General features: G+C 41.9%; 1 protein-coding gene across 3 annotated transcripts in view; it reads right to left on the reverse strand.

Annotated features, from left to right (window-relative positions):
• The window catches only part of RBPJ (recombination signal binding protein for immunoglobulin kappa J region), a 112,569-nt gene that overhangs the window by 50,796 nt on the left and 40,369 nt on the right, over positions 1-21,404 (reverse strand). The window contains exon 1 of one of the 3 annotated variants that reach the window (XM_069792352.1): positions 14,453-14,556. The exons of 1 other annotated variant lie outside the window; for it this stretch is intronic. In XM_069792352.1, the coding sequence (XP_069648453.1) occupies positions 14,453-14,472 (20 nt within the window). In that variant the 5' untranslated portion in view covers positions 14,473-14,556. Of the gene's footprint in view, positions 1-13,334; positions 13,737-14,452; positions 14,557-21,404 lie in introns of those variants that run through there. One more of the 3 variants, XM_069792304.1, reaches the window with a different exon arrangement.

Consider the following 21,404-nt stretch of genomic DNA (forward strand, 5'->3'; position numbering starts at 1 on the left):
ACAGCTACAATTATGTGTAGACACTGTAGAAAAACGGACAGAATAAGGAATCGAGGACTGAGACAGAAAGGCAAAAGCAAGTCAACAATGCACTAAACGGCCTCAGGCAGAAGAAAAAGTAGCGGATTCCATTACAGGTTATTTGGCAAAGGAGAAGCTGATAAATGACCCAACTCTTAGAAGAACAGCATGAAGTTACTTTTGGCTTTCAAGACAGAAATTAAGAAAGCAGCTGAAAAAAGGAAGAGGCCACAGACAGAAGGAGCAATGAAGATCTGGGACAAAGCTTAAGTATTTGCTTCCTGTTTCTCCAACTACGGTCCAGTGTTGCAAGACTGAATGTTAGAAGGTTCCTTTTACTGAAGGAGAAAGGTTGCACACAGCAAGCCTCACTGGCTGGAACTATTATTCAATTCTGATATCCAAAGTACATGCCTATTTGACTTTTTAAATTTTGATGCAAAATGAAGGGGGCAGGAGTGCTTTAGCCAAAGGGCTACTACATGAGCTTCTTAATCAACTGAGAGTAAACTGAGGCTCACTGTTGAAAGAAAAACTGCACCAGTGTTACACATCTACTTCAGGAATATCTTTATGTTAACCTTTCAAATACGTATTTTTTGTGACGCAGCAATAGCAGACAAGGTCATGACAAGTGCATCACAAAAATCTACAAACTACTAAAGATGCCTTCTCTAATGAGAACAACAAATGTGGGAGAGAACTCTTTCAATCAAACTGGTAATTTTTAACCTATATTAAAAGACCCCAGTATGAACACTATTTCTCTAAGGTTCTGAAAAGGTATTATGAAAAGCAAATCTAACGTTTGTATTCAACCACTGAACCAGGCAAAAAGAGAAGTTACGATTTTATGCAGAAAGTTACACATGCTCTTTTAACCCATTTTATGTTAGGAGAAACTTTCTGTATAGTAAACATTAATTCAAGTTGTATAACAAAGCTGTTTAACAACCAACCTGAAGTTTATCTGTATACACACACACACTCCCACCCCCCTTTTGGGCAATGCTTATTTACAGAATTTAGCTTCAAAACCTGGTCTCAGCTTTACTTTGTTTGCTTTCATCACTTCAAAAACAATCCTTTCTCCCAGTTCTGTTGCTTCAGAAATACACCATGTTAAGTAAGAACAAAGTGTCCTGTTTCTTCAGAGCTTTCAATATACTCCCTACAAAGCCACTAGCAACAGATTGCAGTCTCTGAATTCATTCAAAGTTCTATTTTATCCATCCCTCTTGGAGCAGCAAAAGGGTAACAAAATAGTAATAGCTTCCCATATACTTGAGAGAAGGGTAGTGAAAGGAAGTAATGAAACTCCTCCACAATAAAGTGATCCTCCACTATGTCTTCTTCCTACCCCCCCCAAAAACACATTTCCTGCCCTCACAATATTAACACTTAGTTTCTTTCTTTGGTTCTCCCCACATAACTTAATTTTCCTCATCTCTCTGTATCAATGTTTTGTCTTTTATTTCACAAGATATCTGGGGTTCTTGAATTCCAATCCTCAACAGTTCTTTAGCTGGGAGACAAGCAGAATACCAGTGCTCATTAGACATCCCCTCTCACAATCAAAGACACTGACACTGATATGGCCAAGCTCCAAGTTCCAAAAAGCAAGGAATAGGGTTTGTATTTGACTTAAAACATACAGTTGTTAGATTATCACATTGGTTGTGTAGTTACAGTGACTTCCCCATTCTGTAGATAATGGTGGTGATGCTCTAAGCACACCACAAGCCTTACAGGGCTAGTGACAGCAGATGTTGGGGTTAAAAAGGGAACATGACAGATCCAGAGTAAGGAGCAACAGTGTTGGGAAGCACTCTGGAAGCACTGCTCTGGACAAAGGTAAGTGAACACAAACTGCCCAGGAACAAAGAGAATAGGGCTTACACAGAAACTTCACAGAAAAAAAGGGGAAATAAAGTCTTCTGGTGTACTACTGCATTAAAAAAAAAGGGGGGGGGGGGGATGTAGAAGCAAAACTAATTGAGGGCTGCTCATGAAATTAAGGAGAGAACAAGACTGAAAGCAACTAAGTAAAATAAAAAACCCCAACATTATTTCAATATGCTCTATATATAACAAGACAAAGCAGAATTGACTAGATCTAAATTGGAATCAGAGGAAAAGGATATCAAGCAGTGGCTATACAAATTTTTCAGCTAATGTAAAAAAAGGAGAAAATAATAGGAAAGCAATTGGACACAGGTAGAACAGTATCTTCCATTAAAAAAAAAAGTAGTAACATTACTGAAGGAAATAGCCTAAAATCAGGACATTAAGTAGGAGAATACTGAATATAATAGAGAAAGTATCAAAAGTGCCACCAGTAATATCTATGTTAAGAAAGTACCTTAAACAACAATATCCACAATTTGAATCCTACGCACCAGAAGCATAGAGGAAAACTTCCAGTAAGTGAAGAAGTCTCTTATCTCTACAGATGTAATACTCATCACTGCCTAATAACTTCTGGCAAACAAGTCTGTTGCTTTTTGGATTTTTTAAGAACTGTTCTAACTGAAAAAGATAAACTTTCAAATTTGAAGTGATGCAATGTGACTTTCATGACTACGCAAACTGACAAGTCTAACCAGTCTACTGCTAATTTTAAGTGCCGTACAGCAATAAGGTGAAACAGGTGAGAGTCAGTTCAGTTTTTCTGATTGCTTGCTAAGTATTGAACAACATAAAAAAAATAAAAGATTTTGTCCAGAAAAACTACCTGGATGAAACACTCAAAAACCAGTCCAGAGAGTTCATTCTTACATACTTTATTTCCGTATGGAAATGCAGCCTAGATTCAGGGAACACTCATACAAGGACTGGTTTCAAACTGTCTTGACAGGTACCTTCAGCATATCTTCTGAGGTCACCTTTTATTTACTGCAGTCTCAAAAGCTACATGAATTCCCTGGTGACTGGAAAAAGGGAAAGATTGCACCCATTTTTAAAAAGGGTAGAAAAGAGGACCCTGGCAGCTACCAACCCATCAGCCTGACCTTTGTGCCTGGGAAGATCATGGAACAGATCCTCCTAGAAGCTATGCTAAGGCACATAGAGGACAGGGAGGTGATTTGAGACAGCCAGCATGGCTTCACCAAGGGCAAATCATACCTGACCAACCTAGTGGCCTTCTGTGATGGAGTGACTACATCAGTGGACAAGGGAAGAGCTATGGATGTCATCTATCTGGACTTCTGTAAGGCCTTTGACACAGTTCCCCACAACATCCTTCTCTCTTAATTGGAAAGATATGGATCTGATGGGTAGAGTGTTTGGTGGATAAGGAATTGTTTGGATGGTCACCTCCAGAGAGTAGTGGTCAACAGCTCAATGTCCAGATGGAGGTCAGTGACAAGCGGTATCCCTCAGGGGTCCATACTGGGACCGGTACCGTTTAATACAAGTGCACTCTCAGCAAGTTTGCAGATGACACCAAGCTGAGCGGTGCAGTTGACGCACCTGAGGGATGGGATGCCAACCAGAGAGACCTGGACAAGCTTGAGAAGTGGGTCCATGTGAACCTCATGAGGTTCAACAAGGCCAAGTGCAAGGCCCTGCACCTGGGTCAGGGCAACTCTGGTGTCAATACAGGCTGGGAGATGAAGGGATTGAGAACAGCCCTGTGCAAAGAATATCTGAGGGTACTGGTGGATGAAAAGCTGGACGTGAGCTGGCAATGTGCGATTGCAGCCCAGAAAGCCAACCGTGTCCTGGGCTGCATCAAAAGAAGTGTGGCCAGCAGGTCGAGGGAGGTGATTCTGCCCCTCTACTCCAGTCTGGTGAGAACCCACCTGGAGTACTGCGTCCAGCTCTGGAGCCCTCAGCACAGGAAAGACATGGACCTGTCGGAGCAGGTCTAGAGAGGGCCACAAAAACGATCAGAGGGATGGAGCACCTCTCCTATGAAGACAGGCTGAGAGAGTTGGGGTTGTTCAGCCTGGAAAAGAGAAGGCTCCGGGGAGACCTTATAGCAGCCTTCCAGTACATAAAGGCGGCTTATAAGAAAGATGGGGACAGGCTTCTTAGCAGGGCCTGTTGCAACAGGACAAGGGGTAATGGTTTTAAACTGAAAGATGGCAGATTTAGACTAGATCTAAGGAAGAAATTTTTTACCATGAGGGTGGTGAAACACTGGAACAGGTTGCCCAGAGAGGTGGTAGATGCCCCATCCCTGGAAACATTCAAGGTCAGGCTGGATGGGGCTCTGAGCAACCTGATCTAGTTGAAGGTGTCCCTGCTCATTTCAGGGGACTTGGACTAAATTACCTTTAAAGGTCCCTTCCAACCCAAACTATTCTGTGATTCTACATGTAAATGCAGCAGTTAGTTGAAAAGAACAACAATTATCCTTACAGCTCAAGGGATGCAATAAAAAGAGTTGTCCTATACTTTCTAGTAGCCTTCAATACTTGCAAATGACTGTAAGAGCCTGGTCCACTTTTCCTTTGCTACCATGTGAACTATGATTTATCACTTCAACAAGCTCATTGTGAGTAAAACTTCTCAGGATAACCTTTTTTAAACATTGTTTCATAATGACATCTTTGTTTTGCCCATTAACTATTGTGAAACACAGGTATTTTGCCCATTGCAAATAAAAACGCAAAAAGTTCTGACGTTTGTTTTAGCGTAGTTCTCACATTTGTTTTAACACAGTTCTTAGTATTTTGAGAATGCTGCTATCTAAACATAAGCATGGCAAACACAAATCTTATTTACTGTATTATCAAAACTGAACATGAACGTGGCCAACGTCTGTATTATTAATTAAAATAGACATTAGAATAAGTTCTTATGCCTTAACTTTCCTGTTTCTGATGACCTTTATGGCAAAAATTACTTCAGATCTAGAGAACTACCTATTTTCTGTCTCTACATAATACATTTTTCTATCGCTCTTGCATACAAACTAAGAGGCATATTCACCTCCTTAATCAGCAGCAAAACAATTAATATTGGAAGCCACTCTTGTAAATTTAGTATTCATACAAAGATCTCTCAAACTTTTACATCATGATTAGGATTCAAAGTCAGTATTATCTGTGCTGACTGAAAGAGTTTGTCACAATGCATCATGCGTGCTACAAGCCTCTTCCAAAGAGGAATTCTGATCCCAAATACTTACTTTGATTAACTGGTCTGCATAGCTTATTAATGAGAGATTTGTAATGCACATGTAAACAAAACAAACCAAAACCAACACCAACCATGCAATACTAAAAAAAAAAAATAATATTGGAATGCAAAAGGAAAAGAACAAAAAAAAAAAACCCAAACCAAAAACAACACCCCAGGACTTAGCGCTGGCAAAGAAGTGCTGAACAGCAGAAGAAAAAGATTTGGCCAGAAAAATACTTGGACAGAAAAGACACATCCAGAATAGTTTTGCTATATCCCCCTCACTTCTGGAAGATATTACATTATTAAGGATTTTACTAGTCATCACTGTACATCTACTACAAAACTAAGAGAGCGTGAAAAGAAACACACACATGCAGAATAACACCAGTCTTTCAATAAAGCTTTTTCTTTTCTGAATTCTTACACTCACTACTGAAGCCAGATCTGGCTGGCTGACTTGGAAAGTGGTAAAATATTTTGAATTTTAAACATAAATACCTATACAGAACAATTTCTTCAGTAGTATAAAGACATGGCTACAGCACACTGCAGTACCACTTCATTTTTCTTCACGCCACATTTATCCACTGGTCATGGCCTATCCAGTGCTTTTATGTTTCAATCATGTAAAAGCAGCACCTCTCTAGTGTCTACTCTAATATCCCTCACTATTACCAAAATACATTACTTATGAATACAGTTATTCTTAGTGTTCCTTACCATACCTTTCTGTTACGCAGATTAAAAACCTAAGAAAGTCTGGTATCTTCTGACCATCTTTCACAGTTGCAGTAGGGAGAGAAGACATGATGCCATCTGTCAAAACCCAGCAAACTCAGAACAGCGAACAGCCCATAACCACACAAGAGTAACAAGAACTGAATCAGGAGACAGTGATTCTATTTCCACCTCTCCACGGACTCTGCGTTTGACCTTGGCAAGTCACTGGTTTTTTGTGCTTGTTTTTTCATGTTCAGGACATGAAGGGCTTTTACGCAGATGGCTGGAACAACAACAACAATAAAATAACTGAGTAAGTTTAATTATTATTTATTCTATTATGCCAGGCCTTAGAACTCTTCTGCAACGGCATAAATTCAGAGTGAGCGCAAGCAACTCTGACTCTCTAGACCTTCATTTTGAAGTTCCCTTTACGTAAGAACACTGGTGAAAGCAGAAACCCATTATCAGAGACCCCCACACTGTATCAAAAACTGATAAAAGCTTAGCTTCACAAATTCTTCTGCTGAGCAAACAAGTTTAACCTTATTTTCTACACTGGCCGTTCCTAATCCACAGCTTGCAAAACAAACACTGCCTGCAAGATCCTCTGCCACTGCTCCCAGGCAAAATTAAATTATAGACTTAAAATAAGACCTGCCAGGAAAAGGAAGGTAGGATATTGCCTAGAGAGTATTTTTTACTCTGTGCCATCTCTATGGTCCGACAAAAATTTCGGACCAGTATTTTACACAATTCAATTCCCTCTCTCAGGCTTAGAAAGTTCTGAATTTCATGGCTGCCTGATCAAGTTTCATCCTGATACCAAGTTTCCTGGTAATCTCCCAAAGCACCACACACTGGAAATAGTCCACAAGTGTAGCTTTGAAAAAAACAAAGTGCAGATGAAATGTTCTACAGACCAAGCAATGTTATCAAGAATACCAGCAGAAAGACTTTTTTTCTGGCATATACAGAAAATGTCTACGTTTGTCCATACTCATAATGTTCCCTCTGCTACTCAAATAACTATAAATAATTACACTAACTATCAAAAGACTGACTAGGACCCATTGCAATATATATACCCTTGAATCTCACCTACCAGAAGTAGAAAAATTAAATGAAGTAATGGGTGTAATGTCACACAGAGCAGTCAAAAATGACCACTTGCCAATATAGCTTGTTGCCTATTAGAAAAAGTGTTCTGGATTTTAAATATACTGATTAAATGGCACTGCATAGAAGTTAGTCATGCAATTACAATGAAAAGGAGATAGTTCCTCGTCCTCAATAAGAAACAAATCAGGAAAAGTTATACCTTAACACAACCATCTCAATGTCTTCATGTTTCCCAAGCAAAGCAATGAAAACAACTTTATTTAAATAATTACAGAAATATATACTTATATTCAACAACATTTTCAAGACTTACCTACATAAAAAGACGTGTTCGAAAAAGAGACTCACAAACTTACTGACAAAACATGCTGTTGACTGAAATATTCAGATTGCTTTAGAAAGAATAAATCATGCCCCAGCAGCATGTTATTCATCAAATAAACTGATTAATAAAAATAGGAAAATATTACAATGATTACATCTTATTTCTATAGTTCTATAGATCAGTCAAGCTTTTAAAAAATACAAAAATTATTAAATGGAACACAAAAATAGTGTTTATCCTTGTAAAGTTATAGCCTCTGTCTACTGTAAGGATGTAAAACTGCGACACGACATACTGAAACCCCTACCTTCTTTCCTTTCTTGGTAAAAGTTTACCACTACAAATATGTAGTTTATGCATTTACAAGCAAATGAGCATGAAGATACATGGCCATATATCACTATCTGGCTAACTAAACTTCAGCTGAAGAGTATGAAGCTCTTCATATTTCAGAAAATTAAGTTATTTTAAATAGCATACATAGGCTCTGAAAAGTGGCCTATGATGTCACACAAACAGGCAATGAAAGAGAGTTTCTTTAGGTTGTAAAGGATACTTAACTTTTTTTTTTTAAATGGTAGCAACCACAAATACACACACACACGTGAATTATGAGTAAAGAGCACCACAACATAAGTAGAACCCCAGGAAATGAGATTAAGTGCTAAACTTAGAGTTTGACATTCTTTTCCAAGACTCAGTAAGAATATAATGATATGGAAATTGCTACTTTCTATTAATAATTTTATCTTCAAAGAAATTTATCGTCTGTTTCCTCTTCTGAGTTTTTACATTGGAAAGAGGTAACCATAATTCTATATTATTACCTTGCCTCATATAATCTTAATTATTAATTATTGCAATTATGTTCAAGACAAGCATGAAAAGTGTACAATATTAGAACATTATAAGCATTTCCACATAAAAATAATGGAAGTTCAGTAAGATCAAGAATATAATTTTACACCTATAATTATAAACTTGCCTTGAAATACTACAGACTTAAAAAGCATACCCAGTTTTGTCAACAGAATTAAGATTTCATCTGACAATACAGCTAGTGACATTTACCTTTTTCCCTTCTTCACCTAAATACATAGGAAAAAATAAGCAACTCTTTAAAAGCAGGCAGATACTACAATTGCTCAATTTTTAAAAATACTTCAATAACGTAAATTTAAAAAAAAAAATCCACTTAAAAGTACACCTTCTCTGTGAAATGCTCTTGGGAGGCAGTGATTCAGCACATTACAGTGCCATATAGGTCAGTTAATAACGTGCTTGCAATTAACATCCAAAGAATTTAGTGTGGCAAGTATTACAAACATAGAAAAGATGTCCTGAAACTAAAATTCTGCTGACACGATTTGCTCTCCAAATGTGAAACTAATATTTTCTGTAAACTACATCCTTCATTCCCAATAGAGATTCAAATGTATTGCATAAGATAGAATACTTGTTTGTATAAAATATGTACCTAAAATTACAATTTCACTCTTCGATTTTATCAAAAAACAAACATAGGGTAGAATAGGTATGTACTGCACCTTAACTGTACTCTTCACCAAAAATGAGTTACTAACTATAAACCCTTTTTTCAAAATCTTTACCCATGACAGCACCGTAGGTCTTTCAGGAAGACTTTATAAGTAGTTATAGACTACTCTAGCTTCTTTTCACATTCTTTTTAAATATAGACATCGCTTAAGTTCAAAATAATGAAAAACAACCCTAGAATGAATTATACCACAAAGTAGAAATGAGCAAGTCAGAGGAAAGAAACTCTCTCTCATGCACAAACCCATGATCATTTATGCAACTCATAGTACAGAACAGCATACTTAAGAGTTATCTCTGCAATGAGATATCAGCAAAGGATATTGCCTTTTAACTAGCAGTAAAAAATGCACACGTTATGCCTAATAAAACAGTCTACAGATTATTTATGGAGAAATCAAGCTATAAAAAGATTATTTTCAAAGTTTCTTTGTGCTCTGTATCAACCAGAATAAGTCAGAAATGACAGCTACTTAATACAATGAATAAACAATGAAAGCAAATGAAATCCAAATCAAGAGCTTAACTTCATAAAATTGCTCCTACTGAAACTACAAAAGGTTAAAAGAATATTTGCAAGCATCTCAGAAGATTTCTTCAAGAATATAGTGCTCACAAAGGTTTCCCAATAGCCAGACTTAAAGACACTGACATGATCCTTGATAATGATTTAAATGTTAGTCACACAAAACCATCTACTCATTTGATTGTAAATGAGTTTTTCCCAACCTTTAACACTCATCATGTGCATATATACAATACAATAGCTGTAGTTATGCTATTACTCAAATCTGAATAAGCACTATGTTTAAACCTCCAGTGACAGTAAAAACTGTAGCCCGAAGATCCCATCCTTCAATTCTACTCCTATAGTCTATATAACCCCGTTTCCGCTCTTTGAGCTTCACTGAAACCATTCTCACTAACATCTCTTGCAGCCTAACCCTATAATAAAGCTCAGAATCACTATGCAATTCTTATCTTCCTAGACCTGTCAATCACCCAAGACTACCAGCAATGCTTCCTTTCCAGAAATAATTCTCCCTGGTTTCCTTGGCATTGTTGCTCTCTTGACTCATCCCTTATTCTAATTATTCTTTCAGTGTGTCCTCCTGAAGGAGCCTCCTCATTCACCTGTACCATTTTATGAATTATTTAATAGGTTTCTGTCTTGCATCCCTTTCCATTCTCCTTCACTTTATCCAGGGCCAGGATTCAAACTCAACTATTACCTCCCTGCCATTAATCAGCAACATACTTTCTACTTATCTCCTGTGTTTGTTCAAGCTAACACCTCGGCTTGCATCTTTCTTTGTCCATACAGATGCGTCACTATCAGCTCAGTCTCAGCATAGACAAAACACAGGTCTAACTCTTTCTATCACTGCTTCGGTCTCCTTTCCACTACTTTAAGTCATTAACTTCCACGACTCTTACCTAAGCATCAGCCCCTCACACCATGGTTCTCTATAGGTCCTAAAAATAACCTGGTTTTGAGATCTTGGCAATGCCCACCACATCACTAAGATATGCCTTTAGTAGTTTAAATTTTATCCTGTGACCACAGCAGTTCACATCTGAACTACTGAAGCATCCTTCTTCATCTTTCAAAATCCAGAGTTGACCCTGTTCTCTTTATTCTGAACATTCCTCTCTAGATAGCTTTTTTTCAGCCTAAGGTCAGATCACACAAGTCTCCTCCTCCCATCACTTGGGCAACATCCACTTCACTCTCTACTTCAAGACCCTTACTGGTCAATGTACTCATCCCAAAATTACTAATCAGGATGTAGATGAGGTTAAAGTTTCAATAAACTGTTATATTTTCATCTCTGAACTTCTCTTCTGTTGCCTTTGTGGTTGGGAGAGTTCCACAAAGCAGTACCTTCTTCTTTCAAAAACCTCCTACAAGTCTTTCCATAGTGCTCATTAAAAACAAACAAACAAACCGACCAGATGGCTGGCATACCTAGCCAGCTACGCTAAAATTCACTGCACTGATGCCAAACATTCTCCTGTGTCATCACAGATCTGATGTGTCTTCCCTTACCCTTAAATCGTTAAGTATTCTGGGTCAGGAAACACCTCTTAACCACAAAACTTTGGGATGACTAATTCAGACACACAACTTCAGTAGTCTGATACTTAGAAAAGTGTTACTAAAACAATTTTCTACTTTACAGTGCCTATGGAAAATATCATACCAGTGATAAGCCCGCTCAGTTGTTTTCGTCTTTATCAAGGTTTCTCAGCCTGTTTGAAAAATAACCCAAATACTATCTTGTATATTGCTGTTACAGAGGTTTTCACTGGTAATCAAGTACTCAAACCAATACCTAGCATTTATCATTTTTATCTACCCTTTCTAAACTTTGTTCACTTGTTTGCTGGTATAGGAATCTTTGCTAGGGTTTTTTGCAATGGCTTCTTGCATTATTTTCTAGTATTTTAAAGATCAGGTTGTCCCAGGCTACAGAGAAGACACCATTCCATATTTTATGTCATTTTAAAATAACACAAAATTAAGTTCTTAGGATTAGAAATTCTCTTTGTCATATGGCTGTATTAGGCCTAGCACAGCAATTTTCAAACTAATTGAGGCCTACAGGTATTTTTGTAATATCACTAATTATTTAAAACAAAGTGTTTTGCACTCAAAATGTGCTTCTCTAATTAAATAACATTTTCATTAATATTGTCATCTTAAAATGATGAGTTTCCCTAAAGCATTCACAAGCAAAACCAAAAATGCTCTGCAAAACCCCAAAATACTATCCTATTACCCCAGCCATAAATTATCGACTTCATTTTAAATAATAGTTCAAATAGTTAGTAATTCATTTTCAGTTACTTGTTTAATGTTTCTGTGTACTTTCTCATTATATCTAGTTTTGCCACTGTGCAATTTAGGTTCAGTCATACTGTACAGATGAGCAATTTTGATCAAAACATTCCTTGTGATGCAAGTAGCAGGAGTGTGCCACGTGCTGTGAACAAGAAACTGGTGATGTACCCTGCCCCCCCCCCCCAAATTACTGCAGTGAACTCCTACTACTCCATTCCAACACAGCATAAACCTATATACCATAATTTAGGCTTAGGCATACAGTTTTCATAGGAAAAAAACCCTCTGTTTTCACATTCAGCTTACACTGACTGCAGAAAAGCCATATGCTTTATCTCAAAGTTTGAGCACCCATAAGAACTGTAAGCTGCCCATTAAAACACAATGCACTATTTGGGTACTACATTCTTCAGTTACAGCTTTTTAATTTCAAACACTTTTTTTCCTGTGCAAGTCAGCTTTTACAGAACAGTCTAAAAAGAAAACTGCTTTTACTGACTATTTTGAAAAAACTCAGCTACTGGAGTATCATCAATTTTTAATCCTAATACACAGCGACAACTCGGCATCAGAGCCATACTCCAAAAACAGGTCATATAATAAAAAAATCAGGCTGCTTAACGTAATCTAACTATAACATTAACCAAAGTTAACAGACTTCATTTTACCAACGCTAAAAATATTTAACAGTAAGAAAACAAGACTACTTTTTCAGAGAATTATTCAACTTAAAGGTTTTGAAAAATAAATTTAGCATTAAAATCCTAAACTACACACTATTTTTTTCACTCTTGTAAAAATGCTGTCTTTCCTAATATTCAAATTATTTGATCAATTATTTAAAAAAGATAAATAACCTACAGTCGTTATCATCAACATTTTAACAGATCTCCGAGAGGGATAAAAGTAACATCACAAACACGAGAACACTTCTGACAAACCTGTAGTAATCGATAAACAAAAGGAAATGGAGCCCAAATATTCAGATGAGTAAACTAACAGAAATGTGGAAAAAATTAATCGCTAACTAGAGCGCAGACTAATACTTATAGCAAACTTTAAAAGCATTCGTTCCCTTCTTTCAACTCTAACCTCTAAAATAGTACACTCCGGGAACCATAACAAACACGACCAGCTTCCCTAAAGAACATTTAATTGGGAAAACGTGTATGAGCCGCAAGACGCCTTTATCAGGAGAGAAATCAAGCAAAAGCTTCGATTTAGTTTTCGACAAACAAGAGTAAGGAATTGGAAACACTACTGCAGCCAAACAAAACAACAAAATACCATAATGCTACCTTCTCCATGAGAACAAAAGCATCAACCACCAACCCCACCCCACCCCCAAGCAGGCTGTTGCTCTCTAACCACAGAGCCAATGCTGTAGACAATGTAATCCCACAGGGAAGACAGAAGGTCACAGACACACTGCGAAATCATAAAATAAGGTCCACGTTTTGGAAAGACGCAGCAGTACTTTCACCAGTCAAGATTTCATTTGGAACAAACAGGTGGAGTATAGAAACGGCCTGTGCTTCTCCTGACTCGGCACACAGAGGGAGGTCACACGTGCTCAGCACAGTCCAAAATTAAGGGCACGGCACTTACAATAAGCAGCAGAATTCGAGATGCGGTGAGGGTGGCAATACGCAATGTAACACTGCAGGTGAGATTGCGTACTGTATGCCAGCAGTGGATCTGTTATTATTCATCAGCTGTAGGTGGCTAAGAGGGTGTCACTTGTTACAGTGACACACGCTGCAGCCGGCTAGCCGCGATGAAGCATGACCCGGCGTGGCCGAAAGGGATGGCAACTATCACTCGCTATGATCCCGCGCGGCTTAGTGGGGTGGGGAGGCTGCTGCCCTTCGCTGCAATGCAATATTCGGAGGAGGGCTGCTAAAACTCAACAAAGCCCCGGGAACGCTGCGCAGGGAGGCGAGAAAGGGCCCCTCAGCCCCCCGGCCCGAGGGAAGGGCTGTCCTGCTAGCGGGGGTGCAAAGGCTGACCGCCCTCGGCGCGACCGAGAGCGCTCCGCCGCAGCGCGCCACGGGGACAGAGCCGCCCCGCTCCGCTCCGCAGCCCGGGCCGGGCCGGGCCGGGGGGTCTCCAGCCGGGCCCCGCCGCCCGAGGGGGGCTGAGGCAGGGCAGGAACGCTGCGCTCCGCTTCTCCTAACCGCCGCGGCCGAAGCCTTTGTCCGAGCGCTCCCGGTCTGCGGCCGAGGGAGCCCGGGGGTCCCCCTCCCGCGGCAGCATGGGCTGGGGCGGCAGAGAAAGGCGACAGAGAAGGGGTCCCCTCCCCGCCGGGCCCCGCGGCTCTCCGGGAAGCCCTCAGAGAGGGAACTCCTCCGGAGCACCGCCGGGACGAGCGCTGACCCCGCACGGGGGTCCCGACCGCCGTCGCCGGTGCCGGGGAGGAGGAGAGCAAAGGAAGCGCCCAGCCGCGCCGGCACCTCCGCGCCGGGGGGCCGCCGGAGAGCCCGGCCGCTGGCGGCCCGTCACCCGAGGCGCGGGGGGGGGGCCTCCTCCCGTGCGCCCACCCGGGGGGGACCCCAGCCCCCCGGGGCTTGCGTCCCGGGGCCCGGCCCCGGGCCGTCCGCAGGGCAGCTCTCCCTTCCCCAGAGCGGCGGCAGAGGCGCCGACGGGCGGGGGCCGAGCAGCCGGCGCCCCGGCGCCGCCAGAAACAGACGGCTCCCGGCGCGGCGCCGCGAACCCCCCGCACTTACCCTGTCACAACAGGCGCCATCTTCCACAAACTCTCGCCAAAACTCCTACTCTCGCGAGAGCGCCCCCCTCCCCGGGCCCGGAGCGCGCGTGCGCGGGCCCGTGAGACACGCGCGGGGCGGCGCGCACCGCCCACTCAGCGCCTGGGCTCTCCCCTCAGACACAACAGCCGAGGCGTGGGAACCGCGCCGCTCTCGCGAGAGCGGGGCGCCGCCGGCCGGCGGGCAGAGCGGAGAGCGGGGCAGCTCTCGCGAGAGCGGAGCGAGCGGGGAGGGGGGGAACCGAGGGATTCCCTCTGCCCGCTCGCGCGTCTCGCTCCTGCGCCTTCCCCCGCCGGCGGGGAGGGACTGACCGACGCGGGGGGAGGCGGCGGCGGCGGCGGCGGCGGCCGCGCGGGGATGGGGAGAAACCATTCGGGGCGAGGAGGGAGGGGAGAGGTGGCTGCCAGCGCGCGGGGACGGGGCGCTCGCGGGATCGGCCGGGAGCGCCGGCGAGGGGAACTCCCGGCCGCCTCCGCTGCCTCCTCCCCCCCCCGCCGCGGGAAGCGCCTGTGGGGCCGCCCGCCCGCCTCGTGCTGTCCGCGGGCCCGGCACATGCGCGGCCTGGCGGGCCCCGGGCTGCCCCACGCGTCCAGCCGCCGTGTGGGGGCCCGCCGTGGGCCCAGCCGTCGTGGCCTGCCCTGTCAGCAGGGAGACGGGGCCTTCGGTCAGCGGCGGGGGGCTTGGGGTAGGCGCTGGGGTGTACTAGGAAGGCGGGGAGGTTTTTGTTTCCCCAGTATAGGATGACTGTTCTCTCAGGAGTTCAGACCGGGGCTTTTGTGGAAGTCTTGTCTCTAAGTGACGTGCCTGCTCTGTCTGAATTGCGTAAATCCTACGAAACCAAGCCCAAGTTGGTAGCTGTTGAGCAGCTTGGGTTTCCTACCAGAGCTGTAAAGAAAGTCAAAACCCACCGACTGGAGGTAACCTGCTTTTAGATGGCTCTGGCAGGCAGTACAGACTAAGCGCTTTTTCATTCCTGTTTATTGAGTTCAAAAAATAATTCATACAGAGCTTGGAAAGCAGTGGGAAATGGAAAAGCAAGTCTTTTCCAAATACTGAATAAAAACTAGCAGTAGGAGTTTGGGATCTAGAGGCACTGCTATTAGAAAGATCTATTAGATTTCTTACATAGAAATATTACATCGCTTTTTTAAAAAGTCAGTTTTAAATGAAAAGCCTGTTCTCATAATTTATTGTCATCTGCAACCAAAATCCGTAAGATACGTTTGTTGAGCAAACCAAAATTGTTGAGTCTGCTAAGACTCCAACCAATAAGGCGAACCTCCTGTCCTCTCAGATGGTAAACTGCTGAATATAGGCACAGCAACAGAAGGTACCTGCTAAACGAAATTACTTGGATGTGCTCCAATGTTTTGTCATAACAAAAAAAGAAGACCCCCAATTTTGGGTTCATTTAACAGCCTTACCATTTCAACGTGAGAGTCTGATCATCCATTAGAAGACCGTGTTTGAAAACTAATCCTTTTACATCAAGGATTCTGTCCTGTCCGTTCAACTTCCTGTGTGTCTTTAGTATAACATGTCAATCTAACTTCAAACACAAATGCACCATTGATTTAAAGATGCACTGAGATTCCAAAACCCACATCATTTTTATTACTTCACCTCCGTACGTCTGCTGTCTCCCAAGTTAGGGAAAAAGATAACATTTTAGTAATCCCGTGAATATGATTTTGGGTTTGTCTCCCACATACGCTCTCCGCTGCTAATACTAATTCAATGAATAATGTCTCAGATGAGTAAAATGATGTTTTAAGAGATTGCTTGGCAACAAAGTTTGCTGTAATTCTACTCACTGTACAAACAGCTATTGTTTGCTATCATTAAGGGACTTTCCCCATCATGATTTCCCCCTCCTCATTAGGTACGAAAGGACTTTGATTGGTTCCCTCATAGGCGCAGTTCTCGGCAAAAGCACAATGCATACTGGAAATCCTCTGTATTGTTTGCAAAGAGCAACTCGTAATCCCTTTGGAAATCTCTTCCTAAAAACATCTCTCTGTTTTTTTTCTTTTTTTTTTTTTTTTTTTTTTCCTCCCAAGGCTAAAGAGTGATCTCAGCTCGTGCTAGCTCCATTCCATTAAGAATGGTTTCTGGATATTTGCCATGGACTGTCTCTAGATGGTCGTTTTCTGGGGCCCCTCTTTTAGTGTGTTTTGAATCAAACTGGAAAAATCTAAAAATATAGCACACAATAATCTGCAGTGTCTAGACTCTTTTAATATTTTACAGAGAAGGCATTTTGATTAATAACCAGATTAATTGGATACTGGAGCAGGTATATTATTTCAAAGAATTAATAATTACAGAAACTATTGTAGTCCTTTCCATCACTGACAGAGGAACATTATAAAACAAATAACCATTGAATTTTTTTTTTCTTTTTGATTATAAGCAATCTGTAGTTCAAAAGGCCAGGAATACTATTAAAATCAAAAACAATAGCCTGAAATTAGTGAGTAGCTGGTGGAAGGAAAGATAATAAAACCACAGAGGGTTTTCTAATATTGTTCATGCCTTGGATTTTCTTCTTGCTGCTAAAAGTTTGTATTTCACATAGTAGAGTGTGAGCAATTCCTGTTGACTTTATTGGAAACTGAAAGCATCTAGTACCTCGGGGAACTAGGCCCCACTTTCTGGTCTGTAATGAATGTAAACACTTCCAGAGCTGAGGTAGAAAAACAAATTTAAATACAAGGTTTGCACCATTTAAAATTTTGTGTTTGCCATGCAAATTGGTAGTTTGACTTTTTGATTTAAGCCCTGCTGAGGTTGGTGGAACTGTTCTGAATCAGGCCTGTCACTTCAGAGATGATTTGGAGAAGCACGGCTTGGAGGCGCCTTTGAAAGATGTGAGTTCAACAAGGGATGGACTTCAGTCTTCTTCCAAGCAGACACTCTGCCAGCTGACTCCAGCTAGGTGTTCATAATCATTAGCCACCTTCGAAATGGAAGGCTGTTGAAGGAAATCCAGTTTACTCTCACTTGTAAACTGGGGGACAGGACCAACTCCTACTTCTTTGGATTCACCGGCACGTGCAGATGTGGACAGAGCCAGGTACGTGCATCTGTGCTAAGGGTGCCAGCAGCTTCATTTGGGAATTCATGCGGTTCCCCCGTCCTCTCACGATCTTACTTCAGGCGGAAAAAGGAGAAAAGACAGAGAGCCTAGCAAGAGCCCACAGAGTCATTAGGGATCAGGCCCTCTGTGTGGACGAGGAGGAGCTCTTTTGGCCTGGAGTTTTGTCTCACCAAAGGTACTGAAGGAGCTGCTGGCCATCGGCGCTCAAGCAGCCTGGCTCTGGAGCAGAAGGGCAGATGGGAGCAGGGAGCACTGGATGCAAGCTGTGATAACCAGGCTGAAGATTTCAACAGCTTGTTCGACCAGTCCAGACCAAACTTTCTCCAGCTCAGCCTTGGCTCTGGGCTTCCCCTAAGCTCATTCCTTTGGGCACAGCCCTAGCTAACATGCTGGCTGGCTTCTCATTTGGCAACTGCCTCCTGCCTCACTGGCTTAGAGAAAGATGAGAAGACAACAGACCTGCACCCATTTGTGTAGAAGCACCCCATGCCTCTTATGTGCTTAGCACAAGCATGTAAGAGACACACAAGGGGACAAGAGTCCCCTTCCGGTTGAGTCGGTCGTCTTATAAAAAATAACTCATTGTGTGTCTTGTAAAATCCTAGCTATTTATAAAATCCAGTGACCTTAAAAAGCATTGTAGGTAGTAGTACCACACAGTTATCTGAATCTTCATTACAAGCAGCAGGTTTATATCGAGATGTTGCAGTTTGTATCTGGTGGTGTAAATCACACATTCTAGTAATAGGTACTGTGATACAGCCCTGCTGGAATTTTATAAGCACAGGATGTGCAATGTGGTTTAACCGCGTGTCTAGGAAAGAAAATAAACAGGCAGTTGCCCACAGAACATATCTTACATCTGAACTTTGGTGCATGTGCCAACAGAAGTTATCGCTTAAGCTGCTAGCTGGACAGCTCGATGTCAGAGGTGCCTCTGCTGTTTGAAATGGATGCTATTTTTCAACACAGCTCAGAGGATTTGCAATGTTGTCTTGAGGATGGTAGGGATAAAGGATAGGCTAGTTAGCAGTCTGCAGCAGGAGCGTTGTTAAATAGTTTTTGCTTGTGTGTCATAACCTCAGAGAGGACGATGGCGCAAAGAAAAATCTGAGTCTGCGTCTTAATGCCAGTTGAGGTATAAGTATGCCTGAGTATGGTAGTTCCCAAAAGCTCCAGTTGGGCTTGGGCCTCACTCTGGTATTGCCTTGCAAACAAGTACAGTCCGTTCACAAGGTGTTTTTATAATGTCAAGGCAAGATGCAAGAAGTGAGTACAGCAAACAATAGGAAGGAAGAGGGGGAGGGAAGATGAGGTTAACAGTAATAACATCATGTGGTTATGTAGGTTAACAGTGTGAACAGCTTGATGACTGACTTCTGTAGCCTCTTATTTTTAAATAGTTTTCTAGAACACACTGTTAAGACACTTTGCATTGTATTAAATTTTGCTCCTCGCCTTAGCCAGCAAAAGAATCTTCACTTACTTTCCATTAGGTGAAGTTTTTTTTCCGTTTGCCTATAAACTATCCTGCATCTCTCTTCTTAGTTTCACTGGGCTTTTCAAAGTGCGCATCTCTGAACATCTCTTACACAGTGCTCCTCCAGTCGTGCACATGGTGCCTGTCCACCAGTTAAGCGTAGCACTGGGTTATTCCCTTAGCCCTGCTCTCCACACACAGCCCTCTTCTGCAGTGGTGCTGCCTGCAGCGGTGGCTGGTGCCATCAGCCTCCCTATCCTCAGGGTGCTCCTGCAGGTACCATCAGACTCCAGTGAACCTGTGAATCAGCTGGAGAGCAGAATGTTCTGGAGGCTGGCAGAGCCTGCCCACCACCCACCAGGTACCTCCGGCCCCGCACCCTGGCGTTCACAACCACAGACGCCGGTGGAGCGGAGGTTCACCCGGCTCCACCTTGGTGCTGCCGGGAGCGTGGCTCCCGTGCTGCCCTGACCTCATGCCATGGTTAGCGTGTGTACCCACCAAACCAGTTCTAAGATTAAACCGCAGTACGCAGGATTACGAAGTCATTGCTGGCAAGGAGTCCAGCAGGAAAAACTGTGTCAAAATCTCCTCCACGCTTCCAAAACATGCTAGAGACGATACAGCTCCTTTTCAGTCTGTCTGCTCCCTGTAGGACTGACTTTGAGCAGAGTACGCCAAAGGAAATTAGTTGCATCCCGCTGAAATCAAGAGGACAGGAAAGATTGAACTAGTCAGTTAGACTGTGAATTATCGCAAGTAATTAACAAAGCAAAAGGAAGATTTAAAGATTATGCTATAGATCCACATGTTTTATCCTCTTTATTAATATATAAATACAAATTGAATTTGCAATGCTACAGTTTTGAACCAATGTGAAAACAGATGTCTTTGTGCAGAAAAACTATTTAACCAGACCTGCCGTCGCAGTTCTGTTGTTTTCATGATGTATATTAGTTTACCATCTACACTGCCAGAGATGTGCTCACACCCAAGCCTGTAATTTGGTGACTGAGTTAGAGCTGATTTTTTCAGCTAGTCTGCTCTCCCATTCATGGGGCTCTTTGAGGAAGTGTATGCTGACATGCTTCGCCTTTACCTGCAAGTAAAATGTGTTTTTGGAAAAGCCTCCAAAGAATGAAAACTCATTTGGTTCGCCAAAACACGAGAGAAACCCACACTCTTGATTATACACATTTTTCTGCTGGATATAGTGCTTAAGGGAATTTCAGACAGTATAATAAGGTACAAAAAAGGAGCTCAGCAGCCTCCTCTAAAAGAAAACCACAAACTGCACAAAACCCCTTGATAAAACTACCACTAAAAACCTATTTGACATTATAAACCAGACCATTTTTCTGTGTACTGGGAAAGTCTAGGTCCCAGTCATAACCACATGCTGTTTCGAATGGGAGGAAATGTAGACAGAAATCCATAACCTGTAATTCTACATACAAATATGCGCATACAGGAATTTTCCTAGTTACAGGTAGAGAGAGGAGTTAGGAAATTAATTGCTTCACAAAAAGTGTAAAGCTAGGTAGCATGTAAACACTGTTTGGAGAATTTAGCAACGGTTAAGCCTTGTGCTGGTCCTATATGAAGAAGTTAAACTAATTTTGTGTGTTTCGTGGCTTACAGAGGCTGTGCATGGCCTCAGGCTGTGAAGGTAATACTTGGTTCGGGGCTGTTTCTTTATTTAAAACATTGAGGAAGTTATATATGCCTGAAACAGAAGATTTTTAAAAGTCGTCTAAAGGCATGGTCAAAGAACATGTAATCCTGCAAAATAATTATCTTGTTGATATCTATTTGAATTATTTCTTTTGTCAAGAACAGTTGCACAAATTCTAGTTGTTGTGGACTTAGTCTAACTTTCACACCACTCTCATTTTGAACCTCTGCTGTTCTGTAGCCCATTTTCCATAATCCTCATCCCCAAAAAAGAAAGACTATTTCTGGCAGTAATTAATGAAAATAAATTCCATACAAATTGCCTGAGAATATTGCATTGCTCAGATCCAGGGTGGCTGACACCTGTGAATAAAATAACCTTTTGAATTTTTTCCTTTTAGGGGATTACATGTGACCTTTTAATGCAAAAGTTCATTAATGCTTGGATATCATATTGATGAGCTTTGTATAAATGAATGGATGAACAGATAAGTCATAACTAAGGTAATGAGCTTATAGCTGTTATGGAGGTAACTGACGACATGTCATGGATGCTAATTAATTGAAGAATTTCTGTATAATTTTATTTATTGTCAGTCTCAGTTTAGAATTCACTCTCTCTTCATTAATCTTAACAAGCAGTGTTTCATTTTTAATGT

Source organism: Haliaeetus albicilla, chromosome 1, assembly GCF_947461875.1.
Source record: "Haliaeetus albicilla chromosome 1, bHalAlb1.1, whole genome shotgun sequence".
NCBI classification, from domain to species: domain Eukaryota; kingdom Metazoa; phylum Chordata; class Aves; order Accipitriformes; family Accipitridae; genus Haliaeetus; species Haliaeetus albicilla.